This window comes from Podarcis gaigeae, assembly GCF_964106915.1.
Source record: "Podarcis gaigeae genome assembly, chromosome: 6".
NCBI lineage: Eukaryota > Metazoa > Chordata > Lepidosauria > Squamata > Lacertidae > Podarcis > Podarcis gaigeae.
Genome location: NC_139682.1, coordinates 3,550,571 through 3,576,202, shown reverse-complemented (window position 1 = coordinate 3,576,202; position 25,632 = coordinate 3,550,571). Strand labels below are relative to the sequence as shown.

The following is a 25,632-nucleotide window of genomic DNA, read 5'->3' as shown; positions in this document are numbered from 1 at the left end:
CTCCAGTTTCTCTGGAGAGAACAGCAAAAGATCAGGCCAATAGCCCTTCTAGAGCTGCCATATTTCAAAAAGCAAAAATTCCGAAAGTCGTTGAGTTGCAGAGCAAAGCCATCACAACTATCACCCACAATCCAACCGCTCCTCTACAGCCTAAATGACAGGTGTCGCCAGCATTGTTGACACTTATTTAGGTTTGGCTTCCTCTTCGTCCCTTGAATACATAAAGAAAACAGATGTTGAAATGGGGTTCTTTATTACCCAAGGCCTAGGAAAACATGTCTAAGCAGGTCCAGATGTTATGGAATTAATCCCTTTCCCTAATTTCAACCCCTAAACCACTCTGCTCCATGAGACGCTCTTTACCAGCCACCATCACCCTTTGCTTGAAATCTCTCCCTGAGGCCATGTTTGGTTTGTCAGAGTGCGGCTCTTGACAGGTGAGGAGCCTTTGGGATGGTGGCGGCTGGGAGCCTGGATCTCTGGACACAGGAACCGCTGGTACCCACAGCAAAGGCAACTTGCAAAATGCCTAGATGTGGTTCTAGCATCGCCCTCCTCTTAAACCAACTTTGGGGTGTCGGTGACTCAGCCAGGGAGGAAATGTCTGTTGGGAAGAAGAGTCAGCACCAATGAAGACTTACTGGTCCAACCAGATTGGGGGAAAGCTTCGCAACCCGTTGGAGAGGTGTGTCCTTGCCAGGATCCTGCCTTGGTTGGGAGCTACTGGTTGGACTCCTTCCTAGTAAGATGCCCTCAGGAAGCAACAGGCAGGTAGCTGAAAAGGTGTGCTGACAAATCCTTCCATTCATCCAAAGGTTTTTGGGGAAGACTGCAATCGCACCTCTGACCATGGGGCTCCAGGTGAGTTTGTGAACAGTGGGACTTGCCAGAATCCGAGGCTCCTTTCATCGTGACTCGAGTCCTGAAATTGCAGCGAGGATCTTTCAGCTCCGGGCTGCTGAGGGCAGCTGGCAGACCAGCCTCCGACAATTACTTAATAGCTGTTGAGGTTGGGAAGGAACATTAATCACTGGCTGCGCTGAGTGTTTCAAGCAGAAGGTAAGGGAAAATTGAGATTCTGCCTTTTGTGTGCTTTAAAGCCTGCTGAAAGAAGTGAGTTCACAGTGCAATAGCCTCTTGGGTGTTTACTCAGAAGTAAGTCCTGCTCTTCTTCATGGAACTTACACCCAGGAAGTTTGGGTGGGACTGCAGCTTCAGTCCATGCCAGGTGGCTTTAAAAGAGGAATAGATAAATTCATGGATGGCACAAAACTTTACCTATGTCCAAAGAGGAGAGAAAACCCAAGATGTTCTCAGGGCATCAGTTTAGGATGTGTATTGTGTGCTTGAATGGGACAGTTTGGCTCTATATTTGTGCTGAATACATTCTAGACTAGGGACGTGGGTGGCACTGTGGGTTAAACCACAGAGCCTAGGGCTTGCCGATCAGAAGGTCGGCAGTTCGAATCCCCGCAACAGGGTGAGCTCCCATTGCTCGGTCCCTGCTCCTGCCAACCTAGCAGTTTGAAAGCACATCAAAGTGCAAGTAGATAAATAGGTACCGCTCCGGCGAGAAGGTAAACGGCGTTTCCGTGCGCTGCTCTGGTTCGCCAGAAGTGGCTTAATCATGCTGGGCACATGACCCGGAAGCTGTACGCCGGCTCCCTCGGCCAATAAAGCGAGATGAGCGCCGTAACCCCAGAATCGGTCACGACTGGATCTAATGGTCAGGGGTCCCTTTACCTTTACCTTTACCTTTACATTTTAGACTATTTAATTTGGTACCCCGACCCAAGTCTATAAATTTGAGGTGGGGAGACTTGCTGGACATACCAGATTCTAGGATCTATCTTCTTGTTCTGTCTTAGCTACAAAGAAAAATCCTGTACCTTGGAAGGACGACAGTAACTCAGTGGTAGAGCAATGGGTGACTTTGGAAGCAGGAGGTCACAACTGTTGTTGCTGTTGCTGCTGTTGCTGCTGCTGCTGTTGTTGTTATACCCCCCCTGCCTATCTAGCTGGGGTGCCCCAATGTCATCTCCAGGGAGAGAACCCTGCTTGAAATTTTGGAGAGCTGCTGCCAGTCCGTGTAGAGATGGGCCAATCATCTGACTCGGTATAAGGCAGATCCCTGTGTTGTTGTCTTTATGCCAGAGACTCAGGAGCTCCACCAACAGACCTCTGAGGGTCATCTAGTCCAACCCCTTGCGATGCAGGAACCACGGTTGAAAAATCCCTGACAGACAGCCACTCAACCTCTGCTTAAAAACCTTCAAAGAAGGAGAGTCCGCCACTCTCTGCAAATCCGTAAGCAGCAAATTGCAATGTCAGAGCAGAGTCAGTCAGTCGGGAAAACGCTTCTTTTCGGCTGACTAGGTTGCTGCAAACTTTGCCAGCTTCTCTCTGTTCCATCTGAGGGAGTTTGGGTGCCTTTTCCCTTTGATCAGCTCAGTTTCCAACAACAAACCCTGACACAGACCAAGATTTCTGTGAAAAGGACATGTCCTTTTCTAACCAGGAGCTATTTTCTGATTGGTCATTGTCACTTGCATGAACGTATCAGACATCCAGTACAGTACGTTCTTTGCCACAGCAGCAAAAGCTGGGATTCATTGGAGCCCTAGACCTGAGTGCAGCCCAGAGCTGGGGTGGAGACTACCAATTTCTCACAACTTTCTTGCAAAACCATTTTTTTTAAAGAATTGCTTCCGCCACCCACTGAACTCCCATGCTGGTACCTGATGTTATCTCCTTCAACTGAATTTGAACGCCAAATCCGAAATGTTGTCAAATTTCAAATTTGTGCTAAATTTGTTTGCGGCCCTACATCCCCTGCCCCGCAAAAAAATAAGAACAGGAGCTCAGCCTTAGCTAACCTCAAGTCAAGTAAGAGTTATGAAGAGAGAAGAATGTGCAGAATGCTTTGGGGGATGTGTCAGGGATGGGGCCGTAGCTAGTCATTCTGTGACCAGGGAGATTTAGGCTTTGCCTAGTGGAGTGAACATTAGGGAACGCTAGGGACGTGGGTGGTGCTGTGGGTTAAACCACAAAGCCTAGGACTTGCCAATCAGAAGGTCGGCAGTTCGAATCCCCGCAACGGGGTGAGCTCCTGTTGCTCAGTCCCAGCTCCTGCCAACCTAGCAGTTCGAAAGCACGTCAAAGCGCAAGTAGATAAATAGGTACCGCTCCGGTGGGAAGGTAAATGGCATTTCCGTGCGCTGCTCTGGTTCGCCAGAAGCAGCTTTGTCATGTGGCCATGCTTACTGTATGCTGGCTTCCTCGGTCAATAAAGCGAGATGAGCGCCGCAACCCGAGTTGACCACGACTGGACCTAATGGTCAGGGGTCCCTTTACCTTTACCTAGTGGGATGAAGCAATGCATACCAATCTGCTTTGTCTGTCTGTCTGTGTTTTACATGCCACACCAATATCTGAGCTGAGAGGCTCCAGCCAGGGTTCAGTTTTCTTGGAATGAAGGCTGAGACTTTAGGATATATGGTTTTATTTGCACACATATACTACCTGAGCATAAGATGGAGAGTGTCGCAGAAGCAACACCGCAATCTTGTGCACGCTTCTCTGATTCCGTTGAACAAGCTCCACTGAACTGCTCCAGAGATCTTGTTGAAGCAAGGTGGAACCACATCAAAGAGGCAATCTGCAACACAGCTGGGTCTTCCTTTGGCAAAGGAGAGATACAGACCCCCAACTGGTTTGGGGTCGACCTAAAGGACACGGAACCTGTTTTTGTTTTGTTTTTTACAAAACTTAAATCTTATTGGACGTGAAACCGCCTACAGAGGTATAATCTCGAACCACGACACCTTGCCCCACCAGGGTGTACATTTACAAACTCAAAGCTTCATTGTGAATCATTGCCAGGACAGCCAGGAAAGTGACATATTCCTGGAAGTTCACTACTTAGAATCATAGAATCATAGAGTTGGAAGAGACCACAAGGGCCATTGAGTCCAACCCCCTGCCAAGCAGGAAACACCATCAGAGCACTCCTGACATATGGTTGTCAAGCCTCTGCTTAAAGACCTCCAAAGAAGGAGACTCCACCACACTCCTTGGCAGCAAATTCCACTGTCGAACAGCTCTTACTGTCAGGAAGTTCTTCCTAATGTTTAGGTGGAATCTTCTTTCTTGTAGTTTGGATCCATTGCTCCGTGTCCGCTTCTCTGGAGCAGCAGAAAACAACCTTTCTCCCTCCTGTATGTGACATCCTTTTATATATTTGAACATGGCTATCATATCACCCCTTAACCTCCTCTTCTCCAGGCTAAACATGCCCAGCTCCCTTAGCCGTTCCTCATAAGGCATCGTTTCCAGGCCTTTGACCATTTTGGTTGCCCTCCTCTGGACACGTTCCAGTTTGCCAGTGTCCTTCTTGAACTGTGGTGCCCAGAACTGGACACAGTACTCCAGGTGAGGTCTGACCAGAGCAGAATACAGTGGTACTATTACTTCCCTTGATCTAGATGCTATACTCCTATTGATGCAGCCCCATTGTGGTCCAGATCTTTCATTAATGCCAGTATCTCTGCGTCCTGCAGTTTCGGTCGAATGGTAAGCTCCTTCTCTATCAGCTCCTTCAATTCCATCTCGCTTAGGGTGTTCTTATCGCCATCCTTGCTGGCGTATTTGTGGAAGGTGGCAACCAGCAGGCCAATAGGTGCTGCCATGGTGAGAGAGCAGAAGCAAGATGGTCCAGTGCTGAGTGGCAGGAGGCGATGGGGAAAGTGGTCAGCATGGAACCTGTTATCTCTGCAAAGAGGCTCTCCTGAACTTCAAGCTTGCAACCTGCCGAAAGATGCTTGCTGTGCTGAGAAGGGTGATGCCCAACAGATTGCCAGACGTTGTGCCAATGACTGGCTAGAGTTGCGTCAGAGCATCCAACTCGCTGAGGACACTGGCAACTCTTGCAAAATGTACGAAGGCACAAAGAAAGACTTTGGACCCGCAGCTGGGACAACTGCACCGCTGAAAACCTTGTGGGGAGAGATCATTGCAGACAGCAGCAAGCAGATGAAGCAATGGGCAGAGCACTATCCTGCACTCACAGGAAAACACAGCCTCTGATGCAGCAATCTGGACGGAATCCCAGCAGATGTTCTGAAAGCTGTCTTAAATTCCTCCCTCAGGACAACACCTCCACAGCTTCCTCTTGCAGTATTGGGAACAAGGATCCATGCCACAAGACATGCACAACTCCAGCATTGTGACCCTCTACAAGAGCAAAGGTGACCGCTAGGATTGCAACAACAACCATGGAATCTCCCTGCTGAGTACTGTGGGGAAAGCTTTGGCCTGGGTAGTTCTCAGCAGATTGCAGTCACTCGCAGACAGTCACAATGCAGCTTTAGAGCTCAGAGGTCAACAGTCTGCATGATTTTCTCCCTGTGCCAGCTGCGGGAGAAATGTTGAGAGCAGAGATGCCCCTTGTACATTACCTTCACCGGCCTGACGAAGAAGAAGAAGAAGAAGAAGAAGAAGAAGAAGAAGAAGAAGAAGAAGAAGAAGAAGAAGAAGAAGAGTAGTTTGGATTTGATATCCCACTTTACCACTATCCTAAAAGGGGATGCAGGTGGTGCTGTGGGTTAAACCACAGAGCCTAGGGCTTGCCGATCAGAAGGTCGGCGGTTCGAATCCCTGCAACAGGGTGAGCTCCCGTTGCTCGGTCCCTGCTCCTGCCAACCTAGCAGTTTGAAAGCACGTCAAAGTGCAAGTAGATAAATAGGTACCACTCCAGCGGGAAGGTAAACGGCGTTTCCGTGCGCTGCTCTGGTTCGCCAGAAGCGGCTTAGTCATGCTGGCCACATGACCCGGAAGCTGTACACTGGCTCCCTCGGCCAGTAAAGTGAGATGAGCACCGCAACCCCAGAGTCGTCCGCGACTGGACCTAATGGTCAGGGGTCCCTTTACCTTTAAGGAGTCTCAAAGCGGCTAACAACCTCCTTTCCCTTCCTCCCCCACAGCACTCTGTGAGGTGAGTGGGGCTGAGAGACTTCAGAGAAGTGTCACTAGCCCAAGTGGTGCAGGACCTTTCAGATGACGGGTTTCTTGGGCATTTACCCTGAATTGTTTGCAGGGAGATTAGACAATCCCAGCTGCTGGATGGTCATTCGCTCCTGATTTGTTTCAAAGCAAACACAATCCTGCACTTCCCAAGGCATTTTGATTTCACTTTCCTCATAGCAAAAAGTCCAGTCGTTAGGGGAAGTGGTCTTGTTATGCAAGACCTCCCAATCAGCTATAGTTGCACAACTTGGGTTTGCAGGAGTCTGATTGAATCCCACCTGAAGATAGAGACAGTCAGGAAGTGTTTTGCAATTCTGGTACAGTGGTACCTCGGGTTACAGACGCTTCAGGTTACAGACACTTCAGGTTACAGACTCCGCTAACCCAGAAATAATACCCTGGGTTAAGAACTTTGCTTCAGGATGACAACAGAAATCGCGCGGCAGCAGCAGGAGGCCCCATTAGCTAAAGTGGTACCTCAGGTTAAGAACAGTTTCAGGTTAAGAACAGACCTCCAGAACGAATTAAGTTCTTAGCCCGAGGTACCACCTCTATTCAGGAGACAAGTCTCTGACTTAGATTGAGACAGAACTCTTGCCTGGGCAGAAATGGGATTCTTTCTCACAAAAACAATTAAACCTGATGGTGTGCAGTTTCCCTTGCTAATTACACAACAGGGCTATGTATATTTGATGCAATCTCCAGTAATTGGCACCTGGAGAACCTCAGTTTTCATTCTATTTCTCCCCTTTTCTTTTAAAAAAGAAGAAGAGTTTGGATTTGATATCCTGCCTTTCACAGGAATCTCAAAGCGGCTAACAATCTCCTTTCCCTTCCTTACTCTGTGAGGTGAGTGGGGCTGAGAGACTTCAAAGAAGTGTGACTGGCCCAAGGTCACCCAGCAGCTGCATGTGGAGGAGCGGAGACGCGAACCTGGTTCCCCCGATTACGAGACTACCGCTCTGAACCACTGCACCACACTGGCTCTCATTTCCGGGGTGCTCACTATCCTGCGCTATCGCTGCAGCTTTCTTATGGCACCTGGAAGCATAGATTTGATCCAAGCTGGGAAGAGTGCACCCAGTTATTCTCTCTGCAGTCTTCACAACCCTGGACAGCATTGTTTTCTCCCTGACCGTGCAGCTCCCAAACCACACACAGACCATAAGTTAATACACTCTGCAGGTCCCTTGAGAGATTGTTTTCCCGGAGGATTCTCAGAAAATATAACCTCTGCTGTGCTCTCTTCATCAGGTCTTTTCTCCCCAGGTTAGGTCATCTCTCAACTCCATTCCCAGAAATTGAAACACCGAGACCTGTTCCCCTCTCAGACTCCCACTCTGCCCCCAGCCTGCTCACCAGCTTCCTCAGCTCAGTTTCCTCGAAGGCATGGCCTGATGCAGAGTGGTCGCTGCCTTCCCCTGACTCCTCCTTGGCATCCTGCCATCAAGGGGGAGCGTGGGGTGCCCCTTCCAGTCGCGGCCCTTGCTTCTGCAACACGGTGCACTGCATGCGGCTCATGCTGGAAACTTTGAGGGCAATCGCCCCCCAAAAGATCAACAACTTGCCGCCGCCAATCATCCAGATTTTCACTTCTAGTTTAGAGTTTCATTTTCTTTCTTTTTAAATTTTTTTTATTCATTTTCCTTTTTCATTCATTACATACATCTCAATTTCTCCCCCCCTCAATTTTTCTCTCCATTTTATAACACAAACAGAAAAACAAACAATACAAACAGATTCTTGTGTTATCTTTATTTTTTCTAAACATTGTTAGGTGTGCTTCCCCAAGTCCCCCCTATCTGATTTTCATTTTACCTCATCTTTAGCATAATTTCTAACCATTTTTTTCACACTTACTTTAACCATAAAAATCTTCACATTTTATCACTTACAAATAATTCTGTTTTAAAATACACTATCTTCTACTTCTAACCCTGCAGCCTAAATCCACTTCCAAAGCTATTCTAAGATTTAAATAGTAACATATTTTTCAAATATTCCTTAAACTTCTTCCAATCTTCTTCCACCGTCTCTTTTCTCTGGTCTCAGAATCTCCCGGTCAGTTTGGCAAGTTCCATCTAGTTCCATACATCTCAAATTCTTAACATTTACTGTATATTCCTCCTTTGCTCCCCTTCAAGGCTTCTCTCCGCTTTTGTTTTGTTTCTATTTTCACCCACTTTGCTGTCTCTTAACAGAAAAAGTTATTAATAACATAACACCAAGCCTAAAAACATAAAAGTAACAGTAAATACACCATCCTATTTTGCTATCTTCTAAACCTTTTCTAATGCTAATAATGTGAATGTTTATGTAAATCCTGCCATCAAGTCTATTGACTTTCTTTGTTTCTGCAAATATAATATGAATGGTTCCCAATCTTTTTCAAAGTCTCTGTTGTCTTTTTCTCTTAGTCTACCTGTCATTTTTGCCAGTTCCACATAGTTCATCAACTTCTCTTGCCATTGTTCTTTCATTTTCTTAATATTGGGTTCAAGAAAATAGGGGTTGTCTTATACATGAGGGTGTCTTATACATGGAAAAATACGGTATACTTTTTCCCCCAGTTGCTCATCAGGAGTTCAGACCACATCATTGCATATTTGAAGTTAGGATGAATATTATTTTGCCCGAAGGTTCATCTCGTTACACTTCCTTGTGCTGAACCTGACATGACATTCATGTTGCCCGCAAACGTCGAATATATTGGGCAACTTTCATCTGTGTCAATTTGAAAGACAATCGGCCTTTCGTCATTCCTCCAGAGTTCCCTCGATGATAAATGATGTGGTTGGATTTTCTCACGAGAGAGAGAACACCCCAGAGTACAACACCCGGATAAAACAATCATCACTTCCTTTCTTCCTCTCCGGTGGTGTGACTGGGGATGGGGAACTGTGGGGGCATTCCATGGGCCCCGGATTGACGAATTACTGTCAATCACTTGCAATATAGGGAAGTCTAGGAATGGCGGGGAAGAATTATAAAGGCTCCAGGGGGGTTGATAAGATCATCGGATAAGGTCCAGCTGATCCTTTGGAGCTCAAGACTCTCGTGAGTAACACTTCTTCAAGATTTGCATTCTAGGCTTTCAGGAGGACTGGTGGCCCAACTGACTGGGTAGCCCACCTGGCTACTTGCGGTGGCAGGACTTCTGAAGGTTTGGTCAAGGGAAAGACTCCCCTATGGCACCAGTGTGGTGTAGTGGTTAAGAGCGGCAGTCACATAATCTGGGGAACCGGGTTCGTGTCTCCGCTCCTCCAGATGCAGCTGCTGGGTGACCTTGGGCCAGTCACACTTCTGTGAAGTCTCTCAGCCCCACTCACCTCACAGTGTTTGTTGTGGGGGAGGAAGGGAAAGGAGGTTGTTAGCCGCTTTGAGACTCCTGAAGGGGAGTGAAAGGCGGGATATCAAATCCAAACTCTTCTTCTTCTTCTTCTATGGAGAAAGGTTGCAGAGTTTGGGACCTTTTACAGAAAAGGAAGAGGAGACATGATAACAGTCTCCAAGGTGATGCATGGCAGGCAGAAAGTAGACAGAGAAATGTTCTTTTCCCTCTTTCACAACACTAGAACAGTAGTTTTCAACCAGTGTGCCGTGGCACCCTGGGGTGCTTTGAAGGATGGTCAGGGGTGCTGCGGGCACCCTCTTTCCTTCCCTCTCTCCTCTTATGCCCTGTTGCGTCTCTGCCTCCCAAAGGCTTGCAGGACTGTTTGTTGCAACAGCCCTGGCTACAAGCTCCACAGGCGAATGGTGCCTCTGGAACCGGCCAGGGCGCTGGTTGCCAGGAGCTGAGGTTGCATTGAGATATGCAAGCAAGTGAGCGAGGGAGCCCAGTCCGCCAGCCCTTGCTGTTGGGAATAATGCGACTCATGCAACACGTTGGCGATTAATATACACAGAACAGTAATTATACATTCTTTATCAACCTTCGGAGAAAAATACAAAACACCAAACAAAGCCACAGAGACTTGCAAACTACCCAACCTAAGATGAACTTATAATGTCTGGTTTCAATAGATTTTTCAAATGCTTAACTCAGTCTTTTAGATAAGTTCATGGAGAGACCAACAAAAGGTAAGTTAGGTGTTATTCACGATACCGAGAGATGCTAGTGGAGTTGTAAAGGTAATGTAAAGGGACCCCTGACCATTAGGTCCAATCATGGCCAACTCTGGGGTTGCGGCGCTCATCTTGCTTTATTGTTCTTGCTCCAAATCAATCTTCATCTTCTCAGGTGGTCCATTGTCTCTGTAATTTCATGGAATTAGTTGGAATTAGCTGGCTATGTTGGTCAGGTGTGTCTGCTTGGCCTGCAGAGGGCATCGGCTTTTAATTTTTTGCGCAATGAGAAGAGTCTTGCTGGGTCGTTATAAAATTATAGAAAAGCTGTTTGCATATGAGCTCGGTGGTTGCACAATCCATACGCAGAGCCACACATACTCAGATAGGAAGCCTTGGTTCAGTGGTAACTTTTGCTCTGCTAGTGTTATAAATGGATCCTCACCTGAGACTCTAGACAGCAGTGTCACAATGTATCCCTGCATCATGCTTTTGCTATCAGGATGGTAGACTGCAGCTGAGAAAGAAGCTCTCTTTTGGCCTCGAGAAGCAAGGCAAGAGATTCCATTGCAGTAACTCAGGGAACAATTGCAGCACCTCTTGCTAAATCCTTTGATTTAGCTGCAAATCTTTCCCATTCTCCCTTATCATTTGTAACCATAAAGTTAAAGGAGAGAGCACCAGACTTTTTCTGGAAGTGCTAAGCCAAGAGATGATAACTTCTTCCTTTTTCCTCCACCCCCATAAAAACCAGTCAAGATCTTTCAATGGCCTGAGGCTCCCCTCTAGAAGTTACCCAGACATATTGCTTCAGCTGAATTATTGCTTCCTTTTTAATTAAGAGACATGATAGCAAGGCATTTTAGGGCAATCTTTATTTCCAGATACGACAGGCACCAGCTATCTGCACATTCCGGAAACTATTCTGCCAAGAGGAATAGGTCTCTGCCCCTGGGTGTCTGCTCAGTATTGCTTTTAAATTTGCCTGCTATTATTTACTGTGTTGCTTTAAACCGTTCTTAGCTGGAATCAGTTTTGGATATCCGTTCAACTTCCAAAACATTTGGAAACCAAAGCACAGCTTCTGCAGCCAATCGGAAGCAGCGCCGGATGTCCGGCTCCCAAAAATCATTTGACAACCGGAACACATGCTTCTGGTTTCCGATCGTTCAGGAGCTGAAACATACGAGCTCCAAGGCGTTCAGCAACCAAAGTATGACTGTACTGCTTTATTGTAAAACAATCAGGCAAACAAACAAACCTCAAAGCAGTTTACCCAAAAAGGATAAAACAATAAAAATAACACTCTCCAGAGTGCAAGCCTGGGCAGTGTGTCTGGAGGTCCTGGGCTGGCCAGATGACAAGATTTCTTGGCCTCACTGGTGTTGTCCAAAGAAAAGGAGAGCAATATGTTTGGCATCAGTTTGGCTGCAGGAGTTGCTAGAAGGAGGCATACAAGGGTGCCATCCATTCAACTTAGGGACTCCACTCTGACCTTGTGTATGGTTTTCTCCTTGGCTACTTTCCTCTGCCCTTCAGATAAACTGTTCCCAAGCTACTTAGTACAGCACTTTCTTTTTATACTAATACAGTGGTACCTCTGGTTAAGTACTTAATTCGTTCCGGAGGTCCATTCTTAACCTGAAGCACCACTTTAGCTAATGGGGCCTCCTGCTACTGCCGGAGCACGATTTCTGTTCTCATCTTGAAGCAAAGTTCTTAACCTGAAGCACTATTTCTGGGTTAGCGGAGTCTGTAACCTGAAGCGTATGTAACCTGAGGTACCACTGTAGTGGCACCCTGATCTCTGCCTGGTAACAAATCATCATCTGGGGCAGACCTGTACAACCTGATAGGGTCTCACTCCTGTCAGCAATTGTGCTGCGGCATTCTGCATCGCAAAGGCAGCTTCTGGGTGAAGCGCCACGTGCAGGGAAACAACTTTCAATCTGATGATACTGGGATAAAGGTTGTCCCTTAAAAGGCTTGCTTGAAATGGACAGTCTTCAACAGATGATAGAGGTGGCGCCTTGTCTGGTCGGCATCTACAGACCTCCTGATAAGACGGTATCTGCAGGGTGCCTTCTCCTGCAGAGCACAATGGCCAACGGGCTATATAAGTAGCTGGTTCTTTTTGCAGTGGCATTAACAGGGTAGCAGTAGGAAGCCCCAGCGAATTGTTGGACCATTGCCTTCTGCATCAAGGGCTGGAGCACCTTCCATCTAAGACACCCTCAGCTCCAACACATCAGGCAGCTGCACATCAGAAACACGGACAGGTACTCATTCTACTTCCTCTGGCTACAAGTCCATCAGCTGGCAGAATTCTCTCTCTCCCCTCACCCTGTCTTCTCCTGTCTTCTGTTTTTGAGGCTGACCAGCCCCCTGTCATCTTGGGGTGACACGACCCCCTCTTTGCTGTACAAACCCTTCTCCTCCTTCTCCTTCCCTTAGCTGAGGCCACATTCACACCAAACATTTAAACCACCCATGATGCCACTTCAAAGCGCCGTGGCTTCCCCCAGAGAATTCTGGGAGCTGTAGTTTGCTAAGGGTGCTGGGAGTTGTCGGGTGGCCTCAGTTTCCCTCAAAGAGAGACAGTTCCCAGAATTCCCTGGAAAGAGAGATTGGCTGTTAAACCACTCTGCAAAATATGTCTCTGTGAGGACAATAGGCATGTGCTATCTCTGTTTTCAATGAAGGTTTTCTGTATCCTTGCTTTTTGTTGGTCTGTGTATTTTAGCCAGATTATATATTTTTATAATTGAAATTGTACACACCTTGGAGGATTGTTCTGTTTTCCTTTTCTTTTTGAGCAAGGGGTATATAAATTTTCTGATTGAAATGAGTAAATAAACATGTTGGCACAGATTCACAGAGACTTTGGGGAGGCACTTTGCATATGGTCAGAGGTTCTCATATCACATTTCCAGGAAGGAACTGTAGCTCTGAAAACAAATCAAACAATTCTCTCTTTATGTCACCTTGCGAAGGTATATGCCCTGAAAGACAGAACAAAAAAAAAAAATATTGTGATGTTGTTGTTACTTTAGAGGGGAAACTGGTTTGGGGTTTGAGAAGTTGAAGTAATGGAATTTGCCTTTTAAATAAATATCACACCAAGTGTTTCATATGCCTTCTAAAGGAGTGATTTGCTCACTCCTCTTTGGAAAAAATAAAATGCATGGGTTTTTAAACAACTTCAGGGGAGGTAAATGTGCCGATTCTGCAAAACCTTTACCTCTGTGGGGGCAACTTCTGGTGCTACTGGTTTATCACTTCATTACACATTCAGATGTGTGTGGGAAGCGGCTGTCTGATTTGCAGCACAAATGAATTTCTGTATCAGCTGGGTTTTTATAAAAGGCAAAAAAAAAAAAAAAGCTTTGCACAGCTCATACTTAAACTATGGAACTTGCTCCCCAAAGGGGCAAAAATGGCCACCCACCAAGATGGCTTTAGGAAGATTGGGGGAGAGGGCTATCGATGGCTATTTGCCATGAAGGTTTGCCTCACTTAGAAGCAGCAGTTTCTATTGTTACAAAAGTTGGGTGCCTCCCCCCTTTCTCTGCCGAATGGTAGCAAGATCCGAGGGGGTTCCTGGCACTCACATGGGGTCTGTGTTCCTTTGGAGAACTGAGACACAGCGGAGACGGTTGTAGCTTTAAGAAATGTGGTTTATTCACCTATTTACACCTTCAGTCTGCGTGGAAGGAGGTCAGATCTTACAGCATGGTCATTTCAAGAGGGGCTTGCCCCACACTGCAGTGCAACACGTGAATCGAAAGCATGTTTCCCAGCCTGCCTTCAGCCAGCCTGCCCAAGATGGATCTCTCCTTTTTCTCTCCCCTCCTTCTTCCCAGAACACCTTGCTAAAGAAACTCTTTCCTGTAGCTTCAAACTCACACAAACTCACACACCATGACCTTGGCAACATCTGTCTCCCCAGGCCAAAAGATTCCTCTTTGATGGCCCATCAACCCCTTTTGCCATGTTAACAGATTTGCTCTTCATCAGGCCAGCCAGGCTGGTTTGCATCAGCCAGCCCTGAGATTCCTTCTCTGGCATGGCTCTGCATATTGTAAGGTAAAGGTAAAGGGACCCTTGACCATTAGGTCCAGTTGTGGCCGACTCTGGAGTTGTGGCGCTCATCTCGCTTTACTGGCCGAGGGAGCCGGCGTACAGCTTCCGGGTCATGTGGCCAGCAGGACTAAGCCGCTTCTGGCGAACCAGAGCAGCGCACGGAAATGCCATTTACCTTCCCGCCAGAGCGGTACCTTTTTATCTACTTGCACTTTGACATGCTTTCGAACTGCTAGGTTGGCAGGAGCAGGGACCGAGCAACAGGAGCTCACCCTGTCCCGGGGATCCAAACCGCCGACCTACTGATCGGCAAGTCCTAGGCTCTCTGGTTTAACCCACAGTGCCACCCGCATCCCTACGTTAACCTTACTCTTTGCTTTACCTGAACTTTCCAGGCTAAACATACGCAGCTCCCTCAACCATTTCTCATAAGGCTTAGTTTCCAGACCCTTGACCCTCTTGGTTGCTCTCCTTTGCACACCTCCCAGCCTGTCAACATCCTTCTTAAATTGTGGCACCCAGAATTGGACACTGGACTGCAGGTGTGGTCTGACTAAGGCAGAATAGCGTGGTACTATTACTTCCCTTGATCTGGACATTATACTTCTGTTGATGCAAAATCCTACCGTTTATTAATTTCTAGGGTTTAGGGGGAGTCCCCCCAAAATCTGTAGCACCATAATACCCGTATTTCATATAACACATATTGGACCTGTGCTGGTTGCTGATTTGCTATTGAGCCACATTCAAAGTGTTGCCATTAGTACAGTATATTAAGCCTTAATGGTCTGGGACCAATTTACCTGTGAGATCACCTTACCATAACTCTGAACTTCTTTAATATGTGGAATTGGCCCAGTTCTGTGTTTGTAAAAACTTGATATTCTGGCAGCTGCGCTTTGGAACTCCCTGCCGGTTGATGTGATCCAGGTGCCTTCATTTTACTCTTCTGCTGCGTGCTAAAAACATATTTGTTTAGGTAAGCCAGCCCAGACATGGAGAAAGAGGCTTAACATAATACAGTGAGGTTGCCTGCTTGAGATCAAGAGGCAGGGAGTTCCAGGTGCCGCCACACTAAACGATCAAGTTCTTACAAATGTGGAACGGGTGTTTTGCGGCATCTAGGTCGGTGTCATCAAAAATATTCAGTACTTTGAGATAGTTCTTGTGCAGCTGTGCTCCTTTGCATCCGTCTAGCCAAACGCAAGGTGGTTCTTTTAAAAAAGGAGATTCAGAAACAATGCAAAACACAAGTTAGTGGGAAGAAGAAGATTTTATTTCAAAACAGCAAGCAATATATACATACCAAGTATGCATTTCTATCTGCCACTGGGAAGCCCTTAAGAAGCGGTGAGGTGACTCCCCCTGGTTGCTTCAGTTTGCACAGCCCTGCCGCCGATCAGTCCGTGCAGGAGCTTCTGAAAAACTCTGCCCAAACCATCTGATTTTATAGATAGCCACTCACTTTCCCACAATGATTTCCAACATCAAAGAAGATTTCCAGAACTACTGTATCCTCCACAGGTGATTAAGGCATTGGGGGGGCTGTTCACCCCCTCCCAACTGATTAGGACATTAAAGACTGTTCTCACATCATCAAAGAACTTAACAAGAGCGAGGGAGGGGGAAGGAAAAGAGGCAGGAAGGGCTCTATGTTAGATCACTAACTCTCAGAAACATTTTTTGGTCTACCAGGTGCATTTCTCATGCAGAATCATTTTAAGTGCCTTTCCCCCCTTTCTCCTCCAGGTAACACAGATGACCTTCGCACACACCTTGGGCCTACAGAAGATGCTGTGGCCAGTTTCTCTGGCTCTTTTGGCCTCTTGCGTGCAGACAGCCATGGGAGCGGATGGAGGCTTGAAGGTCCAAGTGACCCAGAAGGGGCTGAATTATGGTGCGTGACTTCACGGCAGTCTCCGTACTTGGCCTCGAGCAAAACGGAAGGGGGAGATTAAAAAGACAGAGAGAAAGAGTCTCCCAGAAATGCTCAAATTGAGAACTTGTTGGTGCAGAAAGTACTTTTAAAAATGTGATGTTTGCATTAAGGCAGTGGTTCCCAAAGGGGGGGGTGCTACCCGCCTGGGGGGCAGGATTACCTAGGGAGACCCTCAGAGGCAAGGCGTGGGGCTCCAGAGGTGCAAACGACAGACTTTTAAAAGTTGCTATCACTGGATCAAGTTCATCAATTCTGTCAAATTAATTAAACTAAATAGTTTTAATTGAACAAATGTGCAATTAATCGTTACTGCTTTGAAGTTTATTGCGCTATTATCTTCCTTAGTGGGCTATGCAAGCCGCTATTCTGAAACAAAAATGTTTTTTATAGAGTATGGCAGTGCTTTTTTAAAAAATCAAATGTTTAGGGGTACTCTCATTTTGACTCAAGAAAATCACCATTTTATAGTTCAAGTCAGGGGAAATAAATACAGGAAATAGACAAAAGTACAAAGATTCACAAAAGGTTTAGGGGTGTGCGCATAGCTGCCAACTTTTCCCTTTTCTTGCGAGGAATCCTATTCGGAATTCCCTTTAAAAAAGGGAAATGTTGACAGCTATGGGTATGTGTCCCCCAGAAAAAAAGGCACTGGGGTTGGGGGGGTGGCCCAAAAAAGTTTGGGAACCATTGGATTTTCCTGTGGGGCAAGGGCTGTCGGTCCAGGAGAACCTAAGAACCTAAGATCTCAAGGCCCAAACCTGAGATCCAAGGGCGAACCCTAGTGATGTCATGAAGGGTGGGTCCTGGCGATTCTTCCCAACACTGAGCACTGGAGACGGAGGTTAATTGGGAGAGACAAGGAAGGCAGACCTCTCTGATTCTGCCTCTTTCCCCCTCTTTACAGCAAAGGAACTTGGAATCGAGATATTGAAGTCAGCGCTGAAGAAGGAAACGTTCCACAACATAAATGGTTCTTACACTGTTCCGCTTGCTGGGAAAGTGTGGTATTCTGTATCTGGGTAAGCGAGAGTGTGTGGCTCCCCACCTCCCCTCTTCTTGACTCTGGACCACCAGAGTGGTCTGGAGTACCTCAGGTTGAGAACAGTTTCAGGTTAAGAACGAACCTCCAGAACGAATTAAGTTCTTAACCCGAGGTACCACTGTACTAATACTAATACTAATTGGAAGTTGGAAAGCGTAATGCTGGTGGTCAACAAAAGAGGTTTAAAGACTGTCTTAAGGCAAGTTTTTTAAAATGTAGTATAAACACCAACAATTGTGAAACACTTGCCTGCTAGTGCTCCAGTTGGAGGACAGCATTTACCAAAGGCTTTGAAGACACAGAACTCAGGGAGAAATGTGCTAAGAGGAAGGCACGCTTGGCAAATCCACACCGTGATCAACTCTTGCCCAGAAACCAATGTCCCCACTGTGGAAGAACGTGTGGATCCTCCACAGTCACTTATGGACTCATTGTTAAAACCGTGTTTATGGAAGACAATCTTACTCAGCTACAAGGGATCGTAGAAGAAGAAAACTAATGCTAATACTAATACTATTCATCTGGCTTTGGTATAAGGCAGCTGCTTATGTTCCTTTGCCCACACCAGCCCAAGGAATAACAAATAAAGTGAATAATGCAACAATAGCAAAAATAATAGTAGGTAAAGAAGATCACACAGGGGTGGAGGGAAGTACTGGGCTGTGGGGGAGGGAGGTGAAGGGAGTAATTGAAATTGTTAAAAATTGTTAAAAATAGGATTTAATAGATTTAAATTTTTATAAAGATTCTATAAGGAAAGCAACAAGAAATATCAAGTAAAGGTCTTGGCGAGGAGATCAGTGTAAATGAAAACATGAGACTTACGGTTTTGTTACATAAGATTTTATTTTGGAGTTGTTTGTTGTAAATAATGTATATTATGTGAATAAAATAATAAAGGATTTGAAAAATTTTAAAAAAAGAAGAAGGAAGTGTTCAACAGGAGGGTGACCCTCATTCATGTCTCTCTGTTCTACTTTTTAGAATCCAGATCACCGAATTCCAGGTGAACCAGACAGGCGCTGAGTTTGCTGCTGGGACAGGTGTCGACCTTTCCATCCAAGATGCCAAAGTCTTGATGAGCGGTAACTGGAAGTTGGCATCCTTTTTAGGGTAAGAACTGCCTGCTGTCAGGGAGCTGCTTTCGACTTCCAAGCAGCGGAGCTGGGAAGAGGGAGAGCGTTGGCCACCTCCTGCCGCTATTGGGGTTTCATCCACACTGTACATTCAAAACGCATGGCTCCTCCCTGCAAACAATTCTGGGAACTGTAGTTTATGGGTTCTGGGAACTGTATTGTTGTTGTTTTTAAAATTAAAATATTTCATTATTTACAATGCACATACAACCACACAATTTTTGTTGTTGTTTAGTCATTTAGTAGTGTCCGCCTCTTCATGACCCCCTGGACCAGAGCACGCCAGGCACTCCTGTCTTCCACTGCCTCCCCCACTTTGGTCAAACTCATGTTGGTAGCTTCAAGAACACTGTCCCACCATCTCGTCCTCTGGCGTCCCCTTCTCCTTGGGCCCTCCATCTTTCCCAACATCAGGGTCTTTTCCAGGGAGTCTTCTCTTCTCCTGAGGTGGCCAAAGTCTTGGAGCCTCAGCTTCAGGATCTGTCCTTCCAGTGAGCACTCAGGGCTGATTTCCTTGAGAATGGAGAGGTTTGATCTTCTTGCAGTCCATGGGACTCTCAAGAGTCTCCTCCATCACCATACAATTACACCAACTGAAATACCGACAATACAAAAATACAAACATAAATGCTACACTTACGTGACTTCCCTCCACCAGTGTTCGTCATTTTTTAATATTCTTATTTAGATTGCAATTTGTAACTCTCATCCTTAGTATTATTTCTTAGTTCTGGGAAATGTAGCTCTGTGAGGTGCAAACTCCATTTCCCAGGATTCTTTAGGGGGAAGCTGTGTGCTTTTCTGTGTTTGCAGCTGTCCTGGCTGAAAAAAGATTCAGTTGCTGTCCAGTCAACGTCTCTACCTGGAAATGGAAGGGGCGGCCATCTTTTTCTTCACATCAGGACGCACATCACATCCTTCTTGCAGGCTTTCTGGCTGGGCATTGTGCTCCATCTACCTGGGGAACAGAGCCAGCCCAGACACCCTTTCAGTTTCTCCATCCCATCTTCAAGAAGATTGTTCTGGCTGTACACCATCACTGCTCTCCTTGCCTTGTTCCAATGCAATGACTGCATCTTTCCCCTACAGAGATGACAGCGGCACTGTTGACATCATCATCGACCGGCTCACCGTCTCTACTGTCATGGGAGTGGACAGGGGCGATGAAGGACAGCTTCGGGTGTGGTATGAAAGCTGCCGTTCTGCCATGGGGGACTTCAGGTTGAAATTCTACGGGGGAACCAGGTACCTCTAATTCCTTATTTTCCTAGACACTGAAAGGCAAAGGACTATAGCTCAGTGAGAGAGCACTTCCTTTGTGTGTAGAAAGTCCTGGTTCAGTCTCCAGCATCTTCAGGTAGGGGTGGGATAGACACCTGCTTGAAATTCTAGAGAGCCACGACTGAGCTAATGGACCATTTTTTTTAAGAAGAGCTTTTAACTTGGGTGAGTTAGATTAAAATGATCATTGACAGTTTCTAGAGTTCAAAGGCTTTATTCATGCAGGAGCAGAATTATCTTGGCAGGAACTATTTACAGCATCGGTAGAGATGAAAAGAGAGAAAATGGATCAGCTTTTAGGGGTGGAGTTAGCTTAAAAAGAGAGGCTACAAACAAGTGCTGGCTATATTGCTAAACAAACAGTGCCTTCATGTGGTTTAAAGTAACACATTGCTGCTGTTGGAATAGCTCAGCCAGTAGAGCATGAGGCTCATAAACCAAAATCTAACCTCTCTTCCCTCCCCAAAGCTTGGGCGATGTCCCACAGAGAAGGGGCACCTCTCTTGCTTAGGGGACTGCAAAGCCTCTTCTCTAGGTTGGAAGAACAGCAGTGTTAGATTAGCCATCATACTGACATTTGCTGCTCCTTTCTCCCACAGCTGGCTGTACAACATTGCAGCGTCTGCTCTCAGGGACATGCTGAAGTCAGAAGTCAATCAACAAGTAAGATTTTTGAACTTCTTAGTTGAAGGACAAAAGCTGGACCTTATTACTGCTACCCATCTCCATTGCCCTGCCCTGCCCTGCATGTGAAGCCCTGGTACATTAAATCAGAGACAGGGAAACTGTAGCCCTGTGCAGGCAGTTGGACCACAATGCCCATCATCCCTGAGCATTGGCCATGCTGGCTGCAGGGGCTGATGGGAGTTGTAGTCCCTCAACATCTGGGAGAGCCACAGGATCCTTTGCCCCCAGCATTAAATGCAAATGTTTGTGGTGGAGCAATCACCTAGTCCCAGAGCGGAATAATAATATAATAATAATTTATTATTTATACTGGGTTTCCCCAGCCAATCTGGGCGGCTCCCAATCGAATATTAAAAACACAATCAAGCATCAAACATTAAAAACTTTCCTAAACAGGGCTGCCTTCAGATGTCTTCTAAAAGTCATACGGTTGTTTATGTCCTTGACATCTGAAGGGAAGATGTTCCACAGGGCAGGTGCCACTACCGAGAAGGCCCTCTGCCTGGTTCCCTGTAACCTCATTTCTTGCAGTGAGGGAACCGGCAGAAGGCCATTGATGCTGGATCTCAGTGTCCGGGCTGAAAGATGGGGGTGGAGACGCTCCTTCTGGTATCCAGGACCGAGGCTGTTTAGGGCTTTCAAGGTCAGCACCAACACTTTGAATTGCGCTCGGAAACTTACTGGGAGCCAATGAAGATCTTTCAAAACCGGTGTTATATGGTCTCAGAGGCCACTCTCAGTCACCAGTCTGGCTGCCGCATTCTGGATTAGTTGTAGTTTCCAGTCACCTTCAAAGGTAGCCCCACGTAGAGAGCATTGCAGTAATCCAAGCAGGAAATAATGATGATGATGATGATGATGATGATGATGATGATGATGATGATAATGTATTATTTATACCCCGCCTATCTGGCTGGGTTTCCCCAGCCACTCTGGGCTGCTTCCAACAGAATATTAAAATACAATAGTCTATTAAACATGAAAAGCTTCCCTAAACAGGGCTGCCTTCAGATGTCTTCTAAAACTAGAGCATGCACCACTCTGGCGAGACCGTCTGCGGTAGCGCATCTGTTCCTTGTGCAGAAGGCTACAGGTTTAATCCCTGGTGCATCCCCAGGTAGGGATTGGGGAGATCCTGACTTGTTTGAAATTCTGGAGATCTGCTGCCAGTTAGTGTAGACTGTATTCAGCTGGATACACCAATAGTCAGACTCACTTCCTGCATTCCTAAGTGTCCCCCCTTTCAGCTGGTTCCAGTTTCCCCTCTCCCTTTGTGATGGGAAGAGAACTCCAGGTGACATTCACTGTCCATCCCTCTGAATGCTATGGGCTTTCTCCCCTTCCAGCTCTGTTCGGAGGTCAAGAAAGGAATTGGCAAGATTGCAGAAATCCTGAAAACCATGAATGGTAAAGCACCTTGTATGCCTGGAGCTACCAGCTCAAAATCACCCCGCTGGGAATAATTTCTGGCACACTGGTCTGCACCTTGCAAAACATTGGCTTTCTCCATGTCCTTTTCCAGTCTCGGCCCAGTTGGACCCCATTGCAGGGATAGACTATTCCTTGGTGGAAAAGCCCGTGATTGATGTGGATCGATGCAATGTGGACCTGAAGGTAATGACAACCTTGAGGGGATGGAGGGAGCAGGGATCCAGCAGATAATTTCAGATTGTCTGTGGATCTGCGAAGCCCTTTTTCAAACCTCACCATCCCAGTCTTCTGGTGAAGCCTGATCCCAAAGTAGGTAGAGCCTTGTAGCACTGTGAGATTGAATAGCTCTTTCTCTTTCTGTGAGGCCTTCCCAAGGTGGAATGGGATGCAATTTCCAGAACGGTTGTCCAAAACAAGAGAGACTAGAGAGGTAGTTTGATGGAGATGGATTGAGAATTCAGTGGGTAAATTTAAATTTTAACCTCCTGTGTGTGAGAAACACGAGAGTAAACAGGCTGTGAAGCCCTTTTAGCAGAGTAAAAACACTTGCACACTTTTGCAGCCTATTGGAAGCTAGGAATTAGGCAATTACATCTTTTATCGCTGTTCGTTTGTGATCTGCTGCCCTTTCCCTTCTTTATCCCCGTTGCTAAGAATAAACAACACATTTTAGTAAAAGTGAAAAGGTTTACTTACATTTCAATGCAGGCAGCAAATACTTCTAAGTAGTATTTGTCAGTTTGCATTTCCGTGCGCTGCTCTGGTTCACCAGAAGCAGCTTAGTCATGCTGGCCGCATGACTCGGAAGCTGTACGCCGGCTCCCTCGGCCAATAAAGTGAGATGATGGTCAGGAGCCCCTTTACCTTTTGTGGTTGTTGTTTAGTCGTTTAGTCGTGTCCAACTCTTCGTGACCCCCTGGACCAGAGCACGCCAGGCACTCCTGTCTTCCACTGCCTCCCGCACTTTGGTCAAACTCATGCTGGTAGCTTCGAGAACACTGTCCAAACATCTCATCCTCTGTCATCCCCTTCTTCTTGTGCCCTCCATCTTTCCCAACATCAGGGTCTTTTCCAGGGAGTCTTCTCTTCTCATGAGGTGGCCAAAGTCTTGGAGCATCAGCTTCAGGATCTGTCCTTCCAGTGAGTACTCAGGGCTGATTTCCCTCAGAATGGATCGGTTTGATCTTCTTGTAGTCCATGGGACTCTCAAGAGTCTCCTCCAGCACCAGAATTCAAAAGCATCCATTCTTGTGCGATCAGCCTTCTTTATGGTCCAGCTGTCACTTCCATACATCACTACTGGGAAAACCATAGCTTTAACTATATGGACCTTTGTTGGCAAGGTGATGTCCCTTTACCTTTACCTTTATGTCACATGTCCACCACATGTGGAAGAAACTGCCTTCTTTCACCCCACACTTCCAACAGGTTTCTTACCTGGGATCTGCCTTCAAATTCTTCCTTCTTTCTGAGGCAGGTGGCAATCTCACTGTGGAACACCCTACAAAAGTTGACCATTTTCCCTCCTCTTCTCACCTAGGGTCAGTTCTTCATGGTGGGAAAGATCCTCAACGACAGCCCCTTCCAGCCTGCCCCCTTCCTCTTACCCAACCAGACAGACCCCATGATTCTCGTGGGCATCTCTGAACTCGTCGCCAACTCAGCTGCCTTTGTGTACTACACTGCAGGGGCGCTCAGGGTGAACTATACGGATGCCATGGTAAGGAGGTGTGGATGTGCACAGGGCCTGTCAAGGCCATCATGCAGGTACACGGTCCCAGGTTAGAATCCTGGCGTCACCAGTTGACAGGCTATGAGGCTGAAAAAACTCTGGCCCAAATCCTTGGAGACGGGGCGGAGCTAGCCGCTCTGGCACCCGGAGCGGCACCCGGGGGCAGGGCTAGCTGCCTGGGGGTGGGGCTAGCAGGGGCAGGGCCAGTATCCCAGGGGGGCGCTGCCCACAACGAGCGATAAGGACCCTTGTACCTACAGAACCGCCTCTCCCAGTATGTCCCACGGAGGACCTTAAGGTCCACAAATAGCAACACTTTGGAGGTCCCGAGCCTCAAGGAGGTTAGATTGGTCTCAACTAGGGCCAGGGCCTTTTCAGTACTGGCCCCGACTTGGTGGAACACTCTGTCACAAGAGACTAGGGCCCTGCGGGACTTGACATCTTTCTGCAGGGCCTGCAAGACAGAACTGTTCCGCCCTGGCGTTTGGTTTGGACTCAGTCTGACCCTTAAGTATCCCTCCCCTTGTGGTCTTGATCTATGGGCTACTATTAAAATAGGGCTGCATTTTAAATTGTATTTTTAACCTGTATTTTAAATTGGTTTCCCCCCCACATTATGTTTTTACTGTAATTTTACTGGTGTTAGCCGCCCTGAGCCCGGCTCTGGCCGGGGAGGGTGGGGTATAAATAAATTATTATTATTATTATTATTATTATTATTATTATTATTATTATTATTATCCGTCCCAGGAAGGCGATCGGCAAAGCAATCAGCGCCCATTGGGGGTGATCAGTGCAGCAATTGGCACTCAAGGGGGTGATTGGTGTGGCTATTGGTGCCCAGGGGGGCAGTGTGGCGATCTACCCGGGGCGGATTTTGTCAGCCTCCCCCCCCGGGATGACACTCGGGGTGGGCCGCCCCTGCCCCCCCTTCCTACGCCCCTGCTTGGAGAGCCGCTATGAGTGTAGACAATCAGACACACAGACATACAGACATACAGAGTAAAAGGTAAAAGTAAACTCTCTTGCATTGTTTAATACGGTATATGTTTTTATTGTGTTGTGAAAGCTCGTTGTGATGCTTCATAGTGACTTTAAGCTTTTGGAACTGTTTCCGGTGCTTTTCCCATCGCATTGCCATACATCCGTGTTTTCGCTGACATTTTGCCGATTCAGCTAAATTCCCCCCGGACGCCATGCTTACACCCGAAAACCAGGACATGTCAGGAATTTTCCCGACGTACATATCCTTGCCTGAACCCCTCTTAGGGCTGATGCAAAACTCTGAAGGTGTGGCTGTACTATGGAACGAAGGAAGCTTCTAACTCCCACAGCCGTAACTTGAAACTAATAAGGCATAGAAAATGTTTATTCACACCAGTGACTATGGCATGTGAGATAGTCCGGTACAGCAATTTTAATCAAACTAAGAGGTGGTGTAGTTAATTTTTTTTAAAAAGTGATCTGTCATGGAACAACCCCACGGAAGACGGTAGCAGTGGTTGCTCAGACCTTGTTGCTGGTTGCAAAGAGCCCCCCAAAATGTAGCTCTGTCATTGCACCTCTGATTGCCCCCCCCCCACTTCTCCTGGAGAAATGTGATATTTAGCACTGAACAAATGGCAATTGGGTTTTCCATGGATGGCTCTTTGTTCCAATGTAGCACTAAAGAGCAGCTCATCTAAGTGAGAACTGTGGGGCAAAGGCAAGACCACACATACCTGGTCCTAGACAACACAGGACAAGCAGAAAACCTTTCTAGGCCCAGGACAAGAAGAAGTGTGGATGGTCCCTGATCTCCAAAGATTACGGGGGGCAAATCCAGTGCGTCAGCCTGGAAACTGGGGCTGTCCCAATCAAACATTCACACGTGTTGTCGTTTCAGGTTCCCGAAAGTTTGCCTTTGCGTCTGAACACCAAGAATGTGGGGATATTTGTACCAGAGGTGAGTTTAGTCTTGTGAAGGTGGGGAAAATATTGCCAGGGGTTGGGGAGGAACATAGGGAAATGTGATTGCCCCACCCAGTCACAAGAGCCAAACGCAAAACTGAAAACCTCTTGTGAAATCTTTTCTCTGGTGAAAAATTCTCTCTTTTGGAGCAACGGATCACAAAAAGGTTTTGTTTGTTGCTGAGACGCTAACATATGAGAGTGCTGGAGGTGAAACAGTTAAACAGGTTACCCAATCAGGACCCAGGGGGTGGAGTCAGAG

General features: G+C 46.8%; 1 protein-coding gene across 3 annotated transcripts in view; it reads left to right on the top strand.

The window, feature by feature from the left end:
* Positions 1-343: 343 nt before the first annotated feature.
* Positions 344-25,632, top strand: part of LOC310847044 (bactericidal permeability-increasing protein-like) — a 41,154-nt gene continuing 15,865 nt past the window's right edge. Inside the window, exons 1-10 of one of the 3 annotated variants that reach the window (XM_083744470.1) lie at positions 344-861; positions 15,922-16,069; positions 17,016-17,130; positions 18,138-18,266; positions 19,379-19,534; positions 20,170-20,233; positions 21,604-21,664; positions 21,780-21,871; positions 23,229-23,408; positions 25,306-25,365. In XM_083744470.1, coding sequence (XP_083600596.1) covers positions 850-861; positions 15,922-16,069; positions 17,016-17,130; positions 18,138-18,266; positions 19,379-19,534; positions 20,170-20,233; positions 21,604-21,664; positions 21,780-21,871; positions 23,229-23,408; positions 25,306-25,365 — 1,017 coding nt within the window. In that variant the 5' untranslated portion in view covers positions 344-849. Of the gene's footprint in view, positions 862-8,828; positions 9,082-15,627; positions 15,697-15,921; positions 16,070-17,015; positions 17,131-18,137; positions 18,267-19,378; positions 19,535-20,169; positions 20,234-21,603; positions 21,665-21,779; positions 21,872-23,228; positions 23,409-25,305; positions 25,366-25,632 lie in introns of those variants that run through there. The other 2 variants (XM_083744471.1, XM_083744472.1) reach the window with 2 other exon arrangements.